The sequence below is a fragment of the Bacillus rossius genome, chromosome 3, assembly GCF_032445375.1.
Source record: "Bacillus rossius redtenbacheri isolate Brsri chromosome 3, Brsri_v3, whole genome shotgun sequence".
NCBI lineage: Eukaryota > Metazoa > Arthropoda > Insecta > Phasmatodea > Bacillidae > Bacillus > Bacillus rossius.
The window spans coordinates 114,886,719-114,907,265 of record NC_086332.1 but is presented as its reverse complement, the minus strand read 5'-3'; the positions used below and the strand labels follow the sequence as shown (position 1 = coordinate 114,907,265).

The 20,547-nt window shown below is 37.2% G+C and overlaps 1 protein-coding gene across 1 annotated transcript in view; it reads left to right on the top strand.

Annotated features, from left to right (window-relative positions):
- LOC134531173 (embryonic polarity protein dorsal-like) overlaps positions 1-20,547 on the top strand; it is a 117,116-nt gene that overhangs the window by 64,349 nt on the left and 32,220 nt on the right. The window contains exon 8 of the mRNA XM_063366805.1: positions 36-122. Within this exon, the coding sequence (XP_063222875.1) occupies positions 36-122 (87 nt within the window). The remainder of the gene's footprint in view (positions 1-35; positions 123-20,547) is intronic.

Below are 20,547 nucleotides of genomic sequence, written 5' to 3'. Positions count from 1 at the left end.
TGTGTTTATTTTAATTATTATCACTGTTTTTATAGATCCTTCGAAAAAGCGCAAAAGGAAATACATGACTGAAGTGAGTGAACCGAACATGTTACAACAGTTGCACGACGCTGATACGTCGAGTAAGTAGCGGCCATGTTATTGGTTATCGGGAAATATCATGGTGTCGGGTCTGGTGGAGAATGTGTAGACAGTGTGGAAGTGTTTGAAAATATTCATTCATGTTACAAATTTTCTAATTGTGCATTAGTTTCTTTGCATGCATTGGCATTGGATGGATAATAACTCATAAGAACTAGATGGGTCAGAATTAAATGGAATTTGCTTTAAAATGCACATAGTAAAAGTTTTATGGGGGTAAAACTATAAAAATTTCTGGATTTTTCCCTTCATAAATACAACTTTTGCTACTGCCTAGTTTTAGTTTTAATACTACTGTATATGTAGACCTAAGTTTTTAACCTCTGAACTGATGTAGGACTAACAAAACAAAACAAAACATTTTTCCGTTGGGACTAACAAATGTCGGGACAAGCAGCGTCTGCATTAGCGGGACTCTCGTGTAAGTCTCTTAGTGGGAAAGACATGCATACCAAACGATTGTCTGTGTGAAATTATTTTATTTATTTGATTTGTAACATGCCACACCAACACCACAAGGCTCCAACGGTGGGCACAACATGTAGGACTAGTACAAAATAAATACATTAACAGAACAAAAACTAGAAAAGAACAATGAGAAGACAAAACAAATACAAGTCAACACAACATACAAATATCTGTATGAATACTTAAATTCTAATAATTACTTAAACTAATAAAAAGTTTTATGATAGTAACATGGTTAAATTAACATATGTAGAAAATTGTTAGATTAATTAAAAATTACAATTATATAAGACAAATAAAATATTAATAATAATGAGAAAACTTAAGTATTTATTAAAATGCAAATTATAAATATTTACTCTACAAGATACTTTTTGTATTCATAATTTATTTATTTATTTAATAATTTTACCATGTCTACAAACAGCAAATGATTAGCCTAAATTGATACAAAAAATAAACACACAAAGAAAAAACAGAATCATACAAACAAGGTTATATAAAACAAAAATGGACGGATACAAAAATACAAAAGAACAGTGCACAAATTGAGCCAAAATTATACAAACAAAATAAGGCAAGTAGACCAGATAAAAAAGAAAAAGAAGCTAGAATAGATATTTAATGTGATCTATATTTTCTTAATAGAAATTTTTTATTTATTAAAGGAATTAAACTCTTATACTTATTAAAATTTTTCTTTCCTATAAACTATATTATTTGACTTATTTAATGAACATAACAAAAGTTGAAATTGACAGTTAAAATAAGGTATTTTAATATCTGTATTTTGTATTCCGTATAATTGATCCATATTACAGTTGAGTTCTAATTAATGTTATGTAAAGACTGAGACAGGAATCAACATTAAAAGCATTGAATTGAATGTTATAAATTTAATGAGAGCAAGAGTTCTATTCACATCAGATCATAAATATGGAATATGTAAATGAAATAGGTAGTAATTTAGATTCTAGCAAAATTCCAAGATCCCTAAACAAATTTGCTTTTACACTAAATTAATAAAAATTAAATTACTTAAAGTAAAATTTTTTCCACTTAGATCTCACTTGCAACAAAATATTTTATGAGGAGCTAATTTTAGTACTTATTTAATAAGAATAAGTGTATATCTACATTCATTAGATGGAGAAGCTGCGGGAATTCCTGGTACTGTCTTCAGTACCTATATCAGTACCTCCATCAGGAAACATCCCCTCCTCCTCACAAGAATAGTGACATCATCATCTGGGTTGGAAATATTTGTGGCTCACTGAGACGGAAACATTCCTATCAGAGGAAGGGGTGGGAGGGGCATAAAACATTATGCATTGCAATTAAGAAATGATAAGAGATGAAGTGACATAACTGTCTGTCGCCAACTCTGACCTTGCCGTGCCCGTGAAGGCTTGTGAGTGAGGACGAGTTGACAGTTGACTACTGAATCAGCTTGGACCACCGAGATATTTGGTTCATTGTTCCTTCCACCTTGATGTCCTCTGCCCTGAAACAGCCAGGTGCAGATGTTCTGTGGCTTATCTAACAATTTTTATAGCCACATTAACTATAAGGTCTGTGAACAAGTAAGATGTTTTATTTTTCAAATGCTAGTAATACCATTTCTGCCTCCCGCTGCTGCTTGAATCAGACTGACACATTAGGCTACTGTAATAATGTTCTGTCATACTGCTGCATAAATGCTTATCTGTTTCATGTATAAAAAAAACTGACTTAATGAAATAACTTAAAAAAAAAGTGATTCATGAGTTAAAAACAACTCAAATCATATTTAACTTGCATTGAAACTCTTTCCCCACTATTTAAAAGTGTTTGGTCTTTTTTTTTTTTTTTTTTTTTGTAAATTTATGAGTCGCAAATTTTCTGAGAGTCTATCTATGACCATGATAAACTTAACAAAAAGTGCTTCTGAGTGTAAATGCTTCGAATGAAACTACAATGTTGAAGTGTAGTACAATTGTAAGTACATTAACTCATGCTTCATATCATTTTTCATCTATAATGCACTCATTTTCTTGTTAGAAAGATGTGAAGTGGTTATATAATAAGGTAACTCATATAATCTTGCAAATGTATGTGAGAGCTAATACCTGTTGTATCTATATAAATTATAGAGGTCCCAATAATGTATTATTTTTTAAAAAAAATATATGAAAAGAAATAGTAATGTAATAAAAGTGTAACATTTAAACTGTTAGGACTAAAATTATATCTGATATGGTATAGAATATATATATGGTGTAGGATTTATATGATATATATTATATGATTGATGCTAAATTAAGAAAATGTGATCGCCTTTTAGAAAAACATGTGAAGCATGTCAAAGCATACTCTTTAGAGAAGATGTGTTTTTATCATATACATTTATACTTCCAAATATCGTAGGTACTTACATTAAAATATCATATATGTATACTTAATGTTCATGCTATGGCACCCATAACAGAAAAATGGCCTAATAGACAAATTTAAACAAACTGTTGTACCTGTAAATAAGTAACAAATAATTCTGTAACTTTAATAAATTTCAGTACATATAAGTATTTTCATTCTCAATTTTTAATCTTCAAAATTAGTCAAGATTATATATTATTTGCTCAATTGAGGTTTCAGTTTTTCAAACATTTTATTGCATGCTTATCTCCTTTGTACCTTCCTAATGATCCAAGTCTTATCTTATAACTTTTATAAAAGATTTGCTGAAGATGGATTGTAATCTAAATCAGATGTCTATTTTCTGTCACTTTTCACACTGTCTGCAATTCACGGGGGCTTGGAAATGGCTGCAAATGTTGTGCCGTTGTCGGATTCATAAGTTTGCTCATTCTCTTTGTATTCGTCTTCAAATTTCAGAAAGTGCCTAAATTATGTTTTGAATAGCTGAACAATGTGAAGAACTTCAGAAAGGTAATGTATGTATTTAAGAACTACTGAAAATATAAATATTATTTTAGGATACACTATAAACTGTTGTGTTAGCAGAACAACAGTGTGATACACTGGAATGAATAATGGGTATGCACAGTTCTTTTTACGTCAAGATTGAATTGACATAAAGGGAACCACTATATATTCAAAGTTATCTTTTGCAACACTTACTATGTGGATTTTCAAATTTTCAGTGGGATTCACAAAAAAATCCTTTTGGATTTTAGTATACTTAAATTTTTACTCTGTAAATTTGATATTTGCTACACAGAATGTTATTTCATGATTTTATTTAAATTTCTATGATGAGTTACTGTGTATGAATATCACCTATATAGAATTGAATTTCAATGTGGAAACTAAGGAAGGTTTGTGGCTTCTATGTTGGTGGTGACACTAAATTTAAATTCAGAGGCAAGCTGGAGTTACCCTGAATTAAGCATCTAATACTCTTACTCTGACTTGAGCACAAACACAATAAAAGGCTTAAAATGTTGTTCACTGTTCTCTTTACTTTACGAAAATCAAAACACAATGGTATTACAATATCCAAAATGATAATTATGACCTGGGTGAATACACAATGGTAATCTACACTCACTACTGGGGTACACTTCCGAATTACCCAATTTAGATAAAACATTGAATATGAAAATACAGTACACTCCCTATTTAACGCGGTTGTCGGGGGACATAACTTTTACCCGCGTTGTTGCATAACCGCGATGTTTCGATGTGACCAAGGTCAAAAGGCATAAAACACCGCCTGTGTTCTAATAGGTCGGCAAGCACGCACAGTATAGACGGCCCGCCTTTGTGCGGACTTTGCATCCGCAGTTTTCACTAAACGCGGGTGAAAAAATAAAAATAATAAATTGTAAATATAAATATTAAATGTTGAATTTTATTTTTTTATTTTTCCGCATGCCACGCACAGTTTGTCGCACGGCCTACGAGCGCCGCCATACACACGTGCGGCACACAAGCTGCTGCCAGTCTCGTGGTGTCAGCCACAGTATCTGCTTCGTCTGAGTGTCCGTAACAAAGTAAGTGCAGTGTGTGCGGTTACACACGATTTTGTGGTCAAAGTCTTCTAAATAGAAAGGCCATAGTAATACTTCAAACCGAATATGAATCGCAAAGTACCGAGTTTGATTGACAAAATAAAAATTCTAGATTTACGTACTTACAAATAGCGTGTCTTTTGCAGAAGTATGCAGCAGATACGTGAAAAACTATTCTAGCATTCGTACAATATAAAATAAAGAATCGTCTATCGTGTAAAGTGGTTAAACTTTGTTATCCATGCTTACAGTAAATTATAAATGGTCACATGTGGGATACAAAAATTGCGCCAAAATAATTTTAGCGCAATCAGTGGCGCCGTATTAAAAAGTCTGTTAAACGTTGTCTTTACTTATTCCATCAAACGCTGTGTCGAGTTGCTGAGTGTATGTGGCTCGGATCGGCAAGTGTTATATTCCCCAGCCTCTGGTTAGAGGTCGGGAGGCCGCTACACATAAACATTTCTGGGGCTTGTTTACTACCTCACGGCAAACGTGGTACAGTATGGTTCACGTAAGTATTGGACCACTGGGAATTCCTCGGCAAAGATTAAAATTACGCTAGCTGATTTACTTTATTATTTAATGTTAAAACATTATACCAAAGTAAAAAGATGAACGTGTATAATACAACGAATAATATTACGTCTGTAGGTTCAAGTTGTAACAAAACATTTATATGTCTCCGCTTGTCAACACACGTGACCACGAGAAGTGTGCAGACGGAAATGAGTGAACTACTCAAGGTCACCAGACTTCCCCCCTTTCGGCTTAATCGCCCCTCTCATCACTGGCGCTTATATTCCACTCCTCCCATCTACCCGGGTGTCTTGGTCGCATATTCTCGGCTCGCCTCTCCCCTCCCAGCGCTTGCCGTCAACCAAACCTATCCAAAATCAATCCCCAGCCGAGTCACGCTGGATAATGTCGCTGGACGGTAGGCTTTATCGGGTCCCCTGTCCGATGCTTTATTTGTGGGTTAAAAAAAATGTTAAGAACTAATGTTTCAGAAAATAACACTGGTCTGGATTGGATCATTATTTGAAAACACTACAAGATAGAGGAATAATGTACGGAGATATCTTGTTTAGAATTTCACTGCGGACATTTTCTACGCCTAGGCTTTTTTCTGCCCGATGCTTAGTTTGTGAGTTACAACGCAAAATTATCCTAATCGGCTGTCAATCATTTATTCCATTATTATTACAGTAGAAACTCGTTAATCCGTGACGCGCTAATTCGGGAATCGGATAATCCGGGACGATTTAAAAGTGCAGAAAAAAAAAGAGAAGTAAAAATTGTCAGCGCTTAAAATTAACGTCACGCGGGCCGGCGGCCGGCAAACACTGCAAGCCTTCGCATGGGCCGCCAAACTCTGCAACGCTGTTTGTACCGACCCTTTGTGTCGTCCCCCTTTCAGCTGTCACATTTGTCACTCTTTAAACTTGAGGGGGATGTCCTGACTTCTGCTTCCCGTCTCCCTTTGTTTGTTTCCGCCCGCCAAAGCACGGCAGGCGCCTGGCGAGTGACGTGTCTGGCTGGCATTCGGCTGGACGAAGTGGGATGATTGAGCGGGAGGGGGGGGGGGGGGGCTACCCAAAATTTATGTGTGCAAGTTCAGCACGATCTTATCTTTCTCTCTTCGGCTGTTGTAAATGACCGTGAACTAATGGCTAGGCAGTGCCGTATTTTTTTAAGCCGAGACTAATTCGAAGACGGTCTTTACCGTGAACGGATTATCCGGGTTTATTACTTTTTTTTTTACAGGATTTTAATTAGCCGGGCATCGGCGGGTCCCAATTAACACGAATAATGGAGAGTTTACTATTTTTTATCCATCTGCTGCCAAGGCGCAGTAAGCCTCGGTAGATGTTACGTCACATGACCTTGGCCTTAACCCAGCTGCACGCCGGTATCTGAGAAGCTTGACAAGCCCTTCCGGGCTTTAATCGCTAGTCCGTGAAATTCGGTAATCCGTGATTATCTCGGTCCCGACCATCACGAATTAACGAGGTTCTACTGTGTTATTATTATTATTATTCATTTTTGATTGGGGGACATGGTTTGACCCGCGATATACCCGATTCCGCGATCTATCGGGGCGCGGTATACCGGGAGTTTACTGTATAGGGTTGTGCGAATGTTCGGTAAACCGAAATCGAAATTTTGCTACTTTCATTTTCGATTTCGGTAAGAATTTCATCTGTCGAAATTCATTTTTAGCGAAATATTTCGAGCCAAACGAAAGTTCAATAGCTTACCGATGTTCGTTTGTTCTAGTTGAAAAAGAACTTGTAATTTAATAAACAGATTTCCGTTAAGATTAATTTATGTGGTGATGAAAAAAACTCACGTTAATCAGTAACGTAGCCAGGATTTGTGTATGGTGGGGGTTAAGAAGCATGCCCCCCCCCCCCCCCCCATTAAAGCGGCGGGTGGGGGGGGTCCTCCCCCGGAAAAATTTGGATTTTAAGGTGTAAAATAGTGCTATTTGAGCAGTTTTCGGTACTTAACTTTAAATATTGTAATGGTAAAAATATTATTAATTTTTTAATAAAAAAATTGTATGAGTGATGAAGTAAGAAATTAATTAAAGATATTTTAATCAATCCAAGTGCCTTGTCCACGTCCACTCAAAATCATAAATCATACTCAAAATCATAAATCATACTCGAAGCTCGACAATACAAAAAAAAGGAATAAAAATATTTGGGTTTCGGCAGAACTGGCTTATTCCTGGAAACAATTACAATTAGCTTTAGCTTGAAGAGTTACCCAGTCACCACCTGCTTATAATTACCGCGCTGGTTAAATACAATAGGTGTAAGATATTATAAAACTGGGGACCCGTCACGGCATCACAGCCTTATAGCTTCTGCTCGTGACAGGGGTAGAGGAAGGGAAGGAGAATCTGTAGGGCTCGCTTACTCTTCCCCTCCAGTGTAGTGGCCGGTGATAGCAGTAAGACACCCAGGCTTTTAGCTAACCTGCTTTCAGATAAGAAAAAAAAATAGTGGCTGGGGGGGGGGGGTTAGAACCCCTAACCCCCCCCCCCCCCCGGCTTCGCCCCTGACGTTAATGAAAATACGGTAAAATCATAATGTGAACAAACATGGCCGATAAAGTAAACAAAATTCAAACGTGATTACAGTAGGCCTAGGTATCAAAACAAAATCATGCAATATTTGAAAAATTACCTGTTTCATTTGCTTTCAAACAGTAGTGTAGGTACTATATTCGTAAAACATACATTCCAGAACTGTTAGTACACTATTTAGTATTTACCGTATACACATAAACAAAGAACGTACCTACTTTTATTCGCGCACGGCCAAACAAAAACATTGTCGTCGGTTTTATTTAAATTTTACATACTCTGTCCGGCATATAAAATTCTCATAATATACAGCCAATTAGACAAAAAGGTCAACAAGTCACTGCGTATAATGACCACTTGGCAGCATCCATTTGTTATGTTTTGTTTTGACGATGTCCCTTTGCCTGGTCTACAGCTTCCTGAGCTAGCCATGTGTGACAGTGGTGCAAGATGGCGGCCGTTCCGCAGTAGTCACGTATTTTTTCATCAGTACCATGCACATAATTAGAAAAGCCTAATTTTAAATCTGAAACAAGTTCATGTAGCTTTAGTGCATCTCAACCTTAAACTGGAGTAACACAAGCATTTTACTGGTTCGCCATCTATAAAAAATTTCAATTGACATTTAAGGTTATATTGTATCCTGCTAGCATGTCATCAAACATGAGTTTATGAACTTGTCATTTTTAGATACATCAAAAGGCACCAAAATGATTATGTAATAGAATTTTTTACTAAAGAGCAAATTTTGGGGCACTTATTTCTTTGTTAATTAAAAAATTTCGCTTAACTTTCGATAAGAATAGATTTATCTCATAGAAAAATTTATTTTCGTTTCACTTTCGCGAAACTTGATAAATTTTCTCTTTCACTTTCATTTCGTGTGGATGAAGTCACTTTCGCACATCCCTATGAAAATACAATACTACTGATTACAATAATTAAAATACTGTTGTGATTTTATTTACAGGTCATTACCGCAAGGGATGTTATGTAGCTAGGAAAATGTGAGTGTGGGTTGCCTGCAAAAAAATGGCGACACAGCAAATTAAATACCACAACTTTAACGTCAATTGTTTTAGGAAAAACAACACCCCCGTTTAAATTTAACCAAATTTTCTCAACCATCGTTAACGTTCACTTCTATTTCAAGCGAATTCTTCTGTTCTTCTGTGCTGCCCAATGCTGAACTGCAGTTTTAAATGGGTAGTCTTGGACATCTGGACCTTCCAGCGAAATGCGAAGCAGGGAATCAAGCGTGAACTCACTCAGTCTGTTTCTCAAGTCAGTTTTTATGAGCTTCATTTGAGAGAAATCTCTCTCACAGTCAGCTGTGTGAAGTGGAATGATTCTGTACACTTGTGCGAGTTTGGCTATATTTGGAAACAAACTGCCAATTGTTTTGTCAGTGCAAAGAAAGTGGACCACTTCTGTACAAGTCTTTTTCCTGTGGTTATCAGCCATGTATTGCTTGATTTCACACCATTCTTGTAGGCAAAGTCTTGATTCTAATCCAAATCTTGCAGACAACAGTTTTATAGCTTCTGTTCCATACACATCAAAGCGATGGTCATGAGGAGATGGAAGATGTGTAGGGTTAAAAATGGAAAAACATGTTAGAATGTCACAATCGGTAAATCTGACTTGAATGTTTTCAATTAGTGTTTGGAGGTACTGTAATTTAATGTTCTTGAAATGAGCAGCATTTGTTGGCTTGGTGTGAACTGAGACACCTTTACTTGCACACATTTCCAAATATGATGCAATTTCCCTCTCATTTAATCCTTCAAAATCTTTCAGTCTCTGAAGTTTGTTGATGGTTGAATCTACAAAAGACTTCACAATACTCAAATCAGCATTTTCCTGTTGAAATATTTTAGAAAGACGGTTCATGATGGGTAATACGTCACACATTAACAACAGTGTTGCAATGAATGAGAATTCAGTCACATAAGAACACAGACCCCGAGCCCTTGCATCATTTCTTTCTTCACATTCCCTTTCAAGACTAAGTACAACACTTGGATAAATATCTTTCATCCGAAGTACACATTCTCCATAGCTCAACCACCTTGTATGACTAGGCTGCTTGACCTTGCCTTGTGGATCTTGAGGAAATAGACACTGTAATTCATGCAGGCCAGCACTTCTGACAGAGCTGTTTTGGTAAAAGTCAAATACCTGCCTCATAATGTCACAGAATTTTTTTATTCCAAGGGTCTTTTCAGCAGCTTGCGATACAGCCAGATTCAACCTGTGGCCTGCACAGTGTACACCAACAGCTTCACATACATTTTCTACACCTAGCTGTTGCTGAATTTCTACCTGTTTCTCTCTTATCTTTTTAACTGCCCCATTATGTTTACCTGTAAGAACAGGTGCACCATCTGTTCCAATACCACACAGCTTTGAGAAACATAGATCACTATCATGCAAATATGATATAACAGCATTTGAAATGTTAACAGAGTTCAGGGCAACACCTTGCAAATTTGAGGTACAATTTTTTGTACCACTAAGGCCACTATTTCCTAAGTCACTGAGAATGTCAATAATTTTCAGGAAACTGCTTTGCAGGACACCTTCACTGTCAACATAACGTGCATGAATGACTAATTGTTCAACTACAGCTGAATCTGTAGTCTCATCAATTTCAATTGAGAAGAATGGTGCATTTTGTAACTTGCCCAAGATCTCATTTTCTATCACAGTGGATAAACTAATTACCATATCTTGAATGAATGTTCTACTACAGTAATTAGCATTTTTTGCTACACGAATTGTGTCTTTGATGGGAACACCAAGAAAGCATGCCAAGTCCAAAATAGGCTCAGGGTTTGTTGTATGAGGAATTTTCTTTTTGCACAAGAAGTATAGACATGCAAACGCTTTCATGAGATCTTCCTCACACATGCTTGGCTGTATTTTGTCACTGATGGGACCATGAAGGCTGGCTTGCAATTCAAGTTTAAGTGAATCAATATGTGCAGCACAATTTTCGTGTCGAACAACACTTTCCAATCGCAAACGAGTGCATGGGGATTTTGTCCAAGTATCTCTATCAAAAGGAGTTTTGTTAAATTTTTGACACAGCAAGCAGAACATACCTTTAGCATCTGTGTTGTAAACCAGCCATGCTCTGTTAGTTTTCCACTCTCGCCTAAATGTGACTGCTTGTTTTCGTCCCACTGCAACTGCAGAACTAGTTGAGGGTGTTAGTGTGCTTGCTGGTAGCTGGTCTTCTGTAGATACACCCACAACACTTGATGAGCTAGTTGATGGCACTGGTGGCTGGTCTTCAATAGGCGCAGTGTTTGTCACAAGGCACTTGTTTTCTAACTCTGATACTTTACAATTTGATTTGGTAGTCTCTTCAGAATGAACATTCTCACCGTCCAGAAAAATTTCCCGTTTTTTTCTTGGTTGTGAAACGAAAAACTTTGTAATTGTCTGATTTCTTTTCCCATTGTTAGACATGTTTACACTACTGTAAAAGAAAGCCCTTTGTGAATATCTTAAAATAAATACAGAACCGACAATGTTATTACTAAAACTAATGGCTTATTTATGTTAGTTTTCTCACAAAAGTTTTATTAGTATACCATTTGTCACAAATTCTTCACTCACTCCTTTGGCACTCTAGAAATAGGCCATTGGAAGTAACAAGTAAATATACTCATCACCTCATAATACACAAGCCTTCTCTCAATAACAAAGAAAAACTTTCACAAGTCCAACTGACCTATCCACTCTGACACTCATACAACAGATTAATGTTTTAGTATAGGCCTACATGTCACTTTTGATGGTGAAGTAGAGTGGTTTGCTTGTCACTTAACACGGAAGATAGGAAGGTCCTTTGTTGACGCCTGGCGGCACTGTTATCTCTAAATCATCAGACGCGCGGCGGCAAACGAGCCAGGCTAGGCGGCACGGAGTGTTTGACCTTGTCTTTGTCCCTCCAACGTAAGGAAAGAGGGGGAGGAATGGTTGCCTAGCAACGTAGAGACTTGGGGTGGGAAGGAAGTAGCAGAGAGCTTCTCTGCAGCGGCACATCACACGCAGCAAGACTGTCTAAAAATAGCTCATCCCCCTTCCATATTCACTCCTCCAGCTCCGGCCAGGCGGCAAAAACTGCTTAGCGCAACAAGGAGATAACATTCCTTGCCATACATCCAGGAATAGAGATATGGTTTTTAGATAAAATTAGTGTGGGTCGGCGATTTCCGAGTGTGGGTTTCACCGCCCCATGCCGCCCCATGTGGCTACATCCCTGCCGCACATTAGTATGCGCTAACCCATGCTTCCAGCTCAAGGCAATTAGTCTTTCAACCTTGATGGCTCATGATAGTAAATTAATTGTGCAAAATCTCATGTAAGAAACACAAGTCTTTTCCACTCTGGCGTTTTCAACAGGCCTGTGCGGAAACCTTGAGCACCAGCCTGCTCGTACTCGCTCACGTCGCAAGCTACGTATAGTCTGACCCGAACATAAGGGTTGAGCCCTCTTCTCTTTCATACTGAATGTAATTGTTTGGACTAGCAAATAACTTCCCAGAAATGCATAATACGTGAAGAAGTTTTGATTCATCAATCAGCATGGCACTCATGCATTATACTGCAATTATTTTACCAAAAAAATAACTACCCTATCAGTTGTGAAGAGGTTGAACTATAACTTTTAGATCGAGTTTGTCACCGCTACTACTTGATAGCCACTCAAACATGCAAAATGCTGCTGTTTCGATACCAGAAAAAATTTCCACACCAGCTTTTCTGTATTTAATTTTGTAATGCAATTCCTTAACAAAATGTTTTGTTAAGGACAGCACAGTCCAAACTGCGCTGCGAAGCATTGACTGGGGCAGGAAATAAATTATCCAAGCAATTACCGTTCATGCCACTAAGTCCAACACCACTAGCCTTAATGAGGCACGCACTAACGGAAATACAGAGCCAGATGTCTGGCTCACTATACCCATGCACCTCTCTTACGTGTGATATTAGCACTGTCGTCTCTGCAGGAACGCCTGCTGCCTGGGCGTGCAGATGACGGTCTCATGGGTAGTTGACACAGTCCAGGTGGAAACCACAAGTCCGGTGCACGACCTCTCGGCAGCTCCAATCCAACCAGCCGCACTCAAATCCGTATATTCAAATAATATTTAGCTCATCTCCACATAACCTTGACCTGAAATATAAATAAATTCAATTTTAAATAAGTTCAATTTATTAAAAATAAACCTATAACGGCGGATACATACTGATTTTATTACCCAATCAAGAAAGATAAAATGAGGACTATCAATCACCAGACAAGTTCCTCTAAATAGCCTAAACCAACGCCAAATTTTTTATGTTTAAAGAACATATCTACTACTACCCTGGCCAAATTTAACATATAATTGAACCCTTATATGATATTTTTTGCATAGTTAGACCTTGGCTACTTGAAAATTCTTTATTGTTCGGGCTGTAACGAGTGTAGTATCAGAGCTACATTGGCATTGCTCACTGTGTTCACCACATTTTTGATTTTTGTCGCGAGATTGCCACAAAGATAGCAGCCTCATTGAATTATAAGAGTTTTTGAGTTCTGACCAGCTGGAGGCTTGGAGAAATGCATTCATTGCCTTGACTGGAAGCCCCAGTGGGGGGAATGCTTTCTGCCCCTCTGGCATTCCGTCCTGGTATGTGCTGCGCAGGATCGTGATATCAGTACTTTGCATTATGTTGTCGCATTACCCACCATCCCCCATTATTCTTTCCCCCACAGCAATCAGAGTTACCAAGTTAGGCACCCGCCCTTGTTGTTCACAACTGACATAACTATTGGCTGGAGTGTTTTTTTAGGTAGATTTCGAAGAAAGACTACTTATTGTAGCCATTACAATGGTGTGACTGCCGAAAAAATTATTATATAGTTTATTTGTTTCATGGTCCCTAGACACCAAAACCATCAGCAACTCTAAAGTTATATATATATATTTATACTTATATGTGTGTATGTATGTATGTATTTGTGTATATATAGTTAGGATTTACTGCGGTTTCGTAAAGGATAGCCCAATTAAAGATTTTATTACACACACAGTTTTATTGATGGCCACTACTTATGTCACTTACAATCAATCTTATAAAATTGCCAAATAATCATTTGCACTTAAAAATGCTGCTTCACCAGTCACTCGTTTCTTACAATCCACACACCTCGCTGGGCCGCAACTCTCGCCGCAGCGCCCCTCGTGGATCTCAGCCGCAGGACTCTGTCGCCGCCGTCGCACTTGCCTTCGCCGAGGATCTGCTCGGAACTTCGCTCGGAACTCCGCCGCACTCGCGATACTATTACCCGGAACTGAACTCTTCGCCCTGGAACCTTTATCCAGGGACTTCGCCACTCTATCGCCCGGAAACTCCGCCGTGGGAAAACTCCCGACTTCACTTTAAACTCCCTGCTGAGGCCGAGATCCTCTTTTTATATATCAGCCGTCATTTCTGGAACTCACGAGCGCGGCTGAGGCCATTCACGTCATTCCGCACCGACACGACGGCAGAAATCTCTGGAAACACGTGTCGGCGGCTCGCGTAACTCCGCAGCTGTCAGGTTTCAGTTACGTGTCAAAGGCAGGGGGCCGCGCGGGGAGTGGTGGGTAGGAGGGGGGAAGCGACAATCCTTGTTATCTTCCAGGCGCGCGCGGTACATCTCATGTTGCGGCAGCCACCAGCCAGCTCTGCATCTGCACGTGCCGTGGCCTTGTTCACGTTCGTAACTATATATATATATATATATATATATATATATATATATATATATATATATATATATGTTTTATTTCATATCCTTGATGCAATGGTTCATTTAATCAATAAATTTTCAACAAAAAATTTAGATAAAAAGAATACAATTTTAACAATTTGAACGGATTCAGTGGTGCACTTACTAAGGCAGTATTTCATTTTTTTTGTCCTCCAACCATAGCTATCTATATATATATATATATATATATATATATATATATATATATATATATATATACACATATATACATACTTATATACAAACACACACACACACACTAGCTGCCCGACCTGGCTTCGCACGGCTATACTAATGGAAAAAAATTAAGCCACATCTCCCATTTACAGCAATGGTAAATAAAAAAATATTCAGTGAAGGCAGATCACTCTAGCGCCGCTCATTATACATGCCCCTCCTTGTGGGTACGCCACTGCCGCGCGATGCCCGTTGCCATGGAGATACAGAAGGCATGAACAATGCAAAATCCTGTTCTCATGCAGACAAAGTACCCACTGTTGCCTGGTTTTAACCACACATGGGAACTAATTTTCGGAAAATGTCATTCTGCGTAACATAAGGAACATTACTGTGAAGTTTCAAGTCTGTAAAATATATATACTTGAAAAAAAGGGGCAATTTTTTATATTTAAAGTACCCGCAAAATTTCAACGGTGATGAGGACTGCACTAACAATGAAATAGTCGTTGCCATAGAGACGAATGAAGCATCAACAAAGCAACAGCCATTGCCATGGTGATTTCCTACCAAAAACTGGAAATTTTGATATATTACGCCCCCGAAACTCCCCTTGGGATCTGATTTCCGCAGAATCCGTTTTTAGTGAGCGTCTACATCACAAAATGAGTAGCTATGCTAAATTTCAAGTCAATTGGGTGTATAGTTTTAGAGATCTCGTGATGAGTGAGTCGGTGAGTGGTATTTCGCATATATCCCCTTTTATATATTTTATCCCCTTGGGGGTAGAATTAATCAAAATCCTTTCTTAGCGGATGCCTATGTCATAACATCTACCTGCATGCCAAATTTCAGCCCGATCCGTCCAGTGGTTTGGGCTGTGCGTTAATAGATCACTATGTCAGTCAGTCACCTTTGAGTTATATATATTTAGATATGAAAAAAGCTATGGTTGGAGGACAAAAAAAATGAAATACTGCCTTAGTAGGTACACCATTGGATCCATTAAAATTGTTAAAATTGTATTCTTTTTATCTAAATTTTTTGTTGAAAATTTATTGATTAAACGAACCATTGCATCAAGGATATGAAATAAAACAGGGGTAGGATAAAAATAATTTATAACTCCCTTAGTAGGCACACCATCAAATCCGTTCGAATTGTTTGTAAATTGTATAATTTTTATCTAAAACTTTTGTCTGAAACAAACCATTGTAACAAGGGGATGATAGAAACAGGGATAGGATTTTAATAATTCATAATTTCTGTTAATTAACACTAATAAATTCATTCTGATTTATTGTAAAACAACAAATATTATCTGCAACTTTCATTAAAAATAATTTTTATACGGAACAATTAATGCAAGGGGTGAAAAAAAAAAACAATGGTTGGAAGGACGAAACAATTCATAACTCCTTTAGTAAGCACTTTATTAAATCAGTTCAGATTGTTTATAAAGCTTGAAAAAGTTGTCAAAAACCTTTGTCTAAAACATTTTTTGATGCAACCAAGCTTTGCTGCAAAGGGTCGAATAAGCAGGGGTTAAGGAATAAATAAAATCGTAACTCCCTTATTAGATAAACTATAGAATCTATAACCATTAATTATACATTTTCAAAAAATTATCCAAAATATTGTTCTGGAACAATTTTGGTAAGATGAACCTTTACAGCTAAGGATTAAAAAACCGGGGGTTGGAATAAAAAAATTAATAAAACTTCCGTCCATGTAGACAATTTATTCCTTTCTTATTTGACTTCCTAAATTTGGTCTAAAACTTTTGTCTAAAGTTAATTTTTATGTTATCAACTATTACTGCAAGGGGTAAAAATAACAAGTTTTGAAAGACAAAAAAATATCATATCTTTTTTGTAGGTATACTATCAAATCTGTTGTAATTTATTGTAAAAACACTAAACATTATCTAAACACTTTGGCTGAAACAATTTTTGGTGAGACAAACTAGTAACTGAGGGGTTGAAATTAATAAAACTTCATACTTCAGTACTATCAAATTTGTTCAAATTTATTTTAAACCATCTTAATATTATCCTAAGCCTTGGTTCAAAGCAAATATTTATATGCCCATTTATTAGTGCAAGAGAAAAAAAAGGGTTTGAAGGTAAAAAAAAATCCACTACTACCATAGAAACCATAATATTGAAAATCTTTCTAAGCTATTCAATGCTGGATGCATTGAGTTTAAAACATTCAAAAATTTTCGCTGTATGAAATATGAGAAAATGTTTTATTAATCATTTTGGATTATCAGATATTGGAGAACATATAGGATTTTATGTACATTAAGTTTTTAAAATTTTCCAGAAGTTTATAGAAGTTTCCAAAGTAGGTAATTCAAATCTACCTACGCCTGTAGGTCGCGCCGAAAGGGATTTTTTTATGTGCAAATATCTTAGCTTTCTATACACGCCATTTGGTAGGAGTAATTTTGTGAAAATGGAAAGTTAGTCAATGAATATAAATGTGTCACAAAAATGGCGGACCCATATATAGTCACATTCGTAAATATTAGGTGACATGTAAAATATATTGTTGTACCAAATGAATATCTATGATAGTGAAACTACACTGGAATAAAATAGTCGCAGCAAAATTAATTACAAGTTTTGAAATATCTAAGACAACTGGCATTGCAATGATTTTAATACATATTCTCCTTCTTAATTCCCAATAGGCTTAGTAGTACTGCGGCAATCTCCTGAAGCATAGTTGAAATCTCATCACTGGAAAACATTTTTTTAGTCTCCCGGCAAAATAATTGTGCGGGAATATGTTTCGTCATAAGAAAATACTGGGAGTTTTCCCACGGTGACCTATGCATTTTTATGTACCATTTTAGTCAACATTTTATACTCTGCTGTGTGCATTTAAAATTTTTTTCTTATGAATTCCACAAAAGCCATAAAGCAGCTGTGTAAAACCATACATTAAAATTTTTTTTAACTTATTATCTGAACTTTAAAAAGCATTAAATATTTTTGGGACAAGTTCATTTATCCTTATCCAATATTCTGAACAATCATGATGGTTTTATCTGTTATGGAAAGTTGTAAATTTTTCCAAACGAAAAGCCCTACAATCATATTCTGAAAACAGTTGTATAGGCCTCTTAAAACAAACACAAATCTCTTTTTCAAGGTGTCTACAAGTCATGGAAGTGACGAAAAAGCAAGGAAACTGAAGGACTTGTCGGGGACCTCAAATGTCCCTAATAAACAGCAATGAAGTTGTGAAACTGTAATTCCAGCAGCCATTTGCTGATTTGCATTTTATTTTTTTACGCCTCATGTTTAGTTAAATATAAATAGCTGGAACTTTCGTCTTAAGATATGTAGAAACTATTCCTGAAAAGCTTTCTAACACACAAATCATTTCATTCCTGCAAATTCTAGAAAACGTATATTACATTTGCTTTTGTTTGATTTTGGTTATATATAGGACTGTGTGAAGCTTGCAATAAGCAAATCATTAAAAGCTCACTTTTTAATATTTGATTTGACTTCGCCAGGAAATTTGCTATTCGCTTTATTTTAAGTTTGGTTTTGATGTAAAAGCTTAGTGTCTGCTGTGAAGCTTCGCATTGATTACAAAGCTTTAAAACATTGAAAGCCTAAGATTCACTCATGATAAAATTTTTATTTGTTTTTTTTTTATGTTTTGCATAAATTATGTTGGTTACTTAAAAAAATAAAAAGTGGCACACCGTTTGCTTTTATGAATGCTCAATATTAATATTATGCTTCGTTAGTTTTAATTTTTATTGTTTGATGTTATACATAGGGCCCATTTCGTAAATCACTTAATCAGTTCAAACGTTACAAATTTTCAACAGTTTTTCCTTTACTTCAATCCTGTATTTAATAAAATAAGTACTATAATACAGGTTTACCATTAACAGTATTTGCAATTTGGTTTTGAGTTCGCGAACATTTTAAACCTTAGATTGGATATTTACGTCACAACAAAAAACTAGTATTTGCGCAGGCCTAGTTATATATATTTTGTCGGGGTTCAGGTTTCGAGAGGGTTGCTACGGTGTTGATTGGTAATGGGTGCCACCACGTGGAAGGGCGCGTGGACCCGGCTAAGATCCGTCTCAGAGCGTGACGTCCCCCGTGTGAGGCAAGACTGGACCCTCGGTTAACTCCCGTAGTACACTCAGACCTGACCCGCTCTCACTCTCAGCATCGGGCACGCTTATGGTATAACGAGTAATAGTGGGCTCTCCAGGCGTCCCACACGCCTGCTCACGGGGTACAGGTCACAACGTGGTCGGTGCAAAAAAATATGAGACAATTAGAATTAATATGTTTAATACTGGCATGTAATCCCGTACACGGTCTCACGAGGTGCGTCTCCAAGACCCCAGGCACCTAATCGGAACGCAGGGAATAAGGCCTACGCACGTGGCCTGCACAAGCGATTATTAAGGCTTGAAAAGACTGGTTAAGAGTTAAAAAGACTGGTTAGGAGTTGAAAACAAAGATTATGTTAAACAGTCCCCTTACCGAGGCAGGCCCCGGGGATACGTAAAAGAGATTTGAAGTAAGTAAGCAAAAATGGAAATAATAGTCAGCGAACAAAGAGTGAAGTCCCGGGTGCGGAAGGCAGTGTCTTACCTCGGTCGTCGGCCGAGCGCCGGGCTCCCTTGAAGCAACATGGCGCCTTCCCGCCTTGACAGTTTACTGTTACGCCTTTCCGAATAAGTGCCTTGTAATCTTACATAAAGAAACACTCCTAAAATCAAGACACGTTCTCCCACGGCTCTATTACTATTTAAACTAGAGTTATTAATTAATTTATATATATATATATACACACATACACACACACACACACATTTCAACTTCATGTTCGGGTCTGCTCGGGTCCGCTCGGCAACGTCTTTAACTTACATACTAAAACTTATATAATAAACAAAACAAAAACCATCCCACCCGTCAGTGGTGACACAAATGATTGGGGAAAAAATAAACAGATATACAATATTATTATTACATATTTAGGGGGACGTCGCACAACCGCTACAGCGCCCTCTTGTAGTTTGTGGCGCGCTATTCAAACACAAACACCCGACTACATACTCAAGATGGAGTGGCTGCCAGTACGAGAAGTGGGACGGGGGGTGAGGGGAAAGGTGGCGGAGGCTGACCAGGCTTCTGGGGCGCAGGCCCACTTGACTATATATATATATATTAGCCTGAGTACAGCGCTTTCCTATAGCAGTATACAGGCACAACACACTCGCGCTGCTTGTTCTAAATGCCCCTCCTCGTGGGTGCGCCACTGTTGTTGCATAAGCCGTTGCCATGGATATGCGGAAGGCATCAACAATGCAAAAGCCCGTAGCCGTGGAAACGAAGGAAGCATCATCAATGAAATGGTGAATTTTCATTCAATCTTGCTCATCTTTTGTGGTATATTACAACTCCGCTCACATGTCATCTAGTGCAAAAATGTGGTTCTATTGTTATATTCCTGTCATCGTAGCAAGATAAAATAAAAACCAGTTTTTAAGTTAATTATAACCTTTTAAACAAAAAAATGTTTCAACAAAATCTGTCCAGTAGTTTATGCATGATGCTCGAACAAACAGATAAACATACAAACACACTTCTATAGTTTTATTGTTATATCTTTTACTTCCGTCATTGTAGCTAGATAAAATACAGTTTTTTAAGTCAGATCATAAGCTTTTAAACACACAAATTTTCACCAAAATCGGTCCAGTGATTTTTGCGTCCACCTCGAACATCAAACAAACAGACAAACTGAAGTTTTATAATAGTGTGTGCATGTGAGTAGATAAA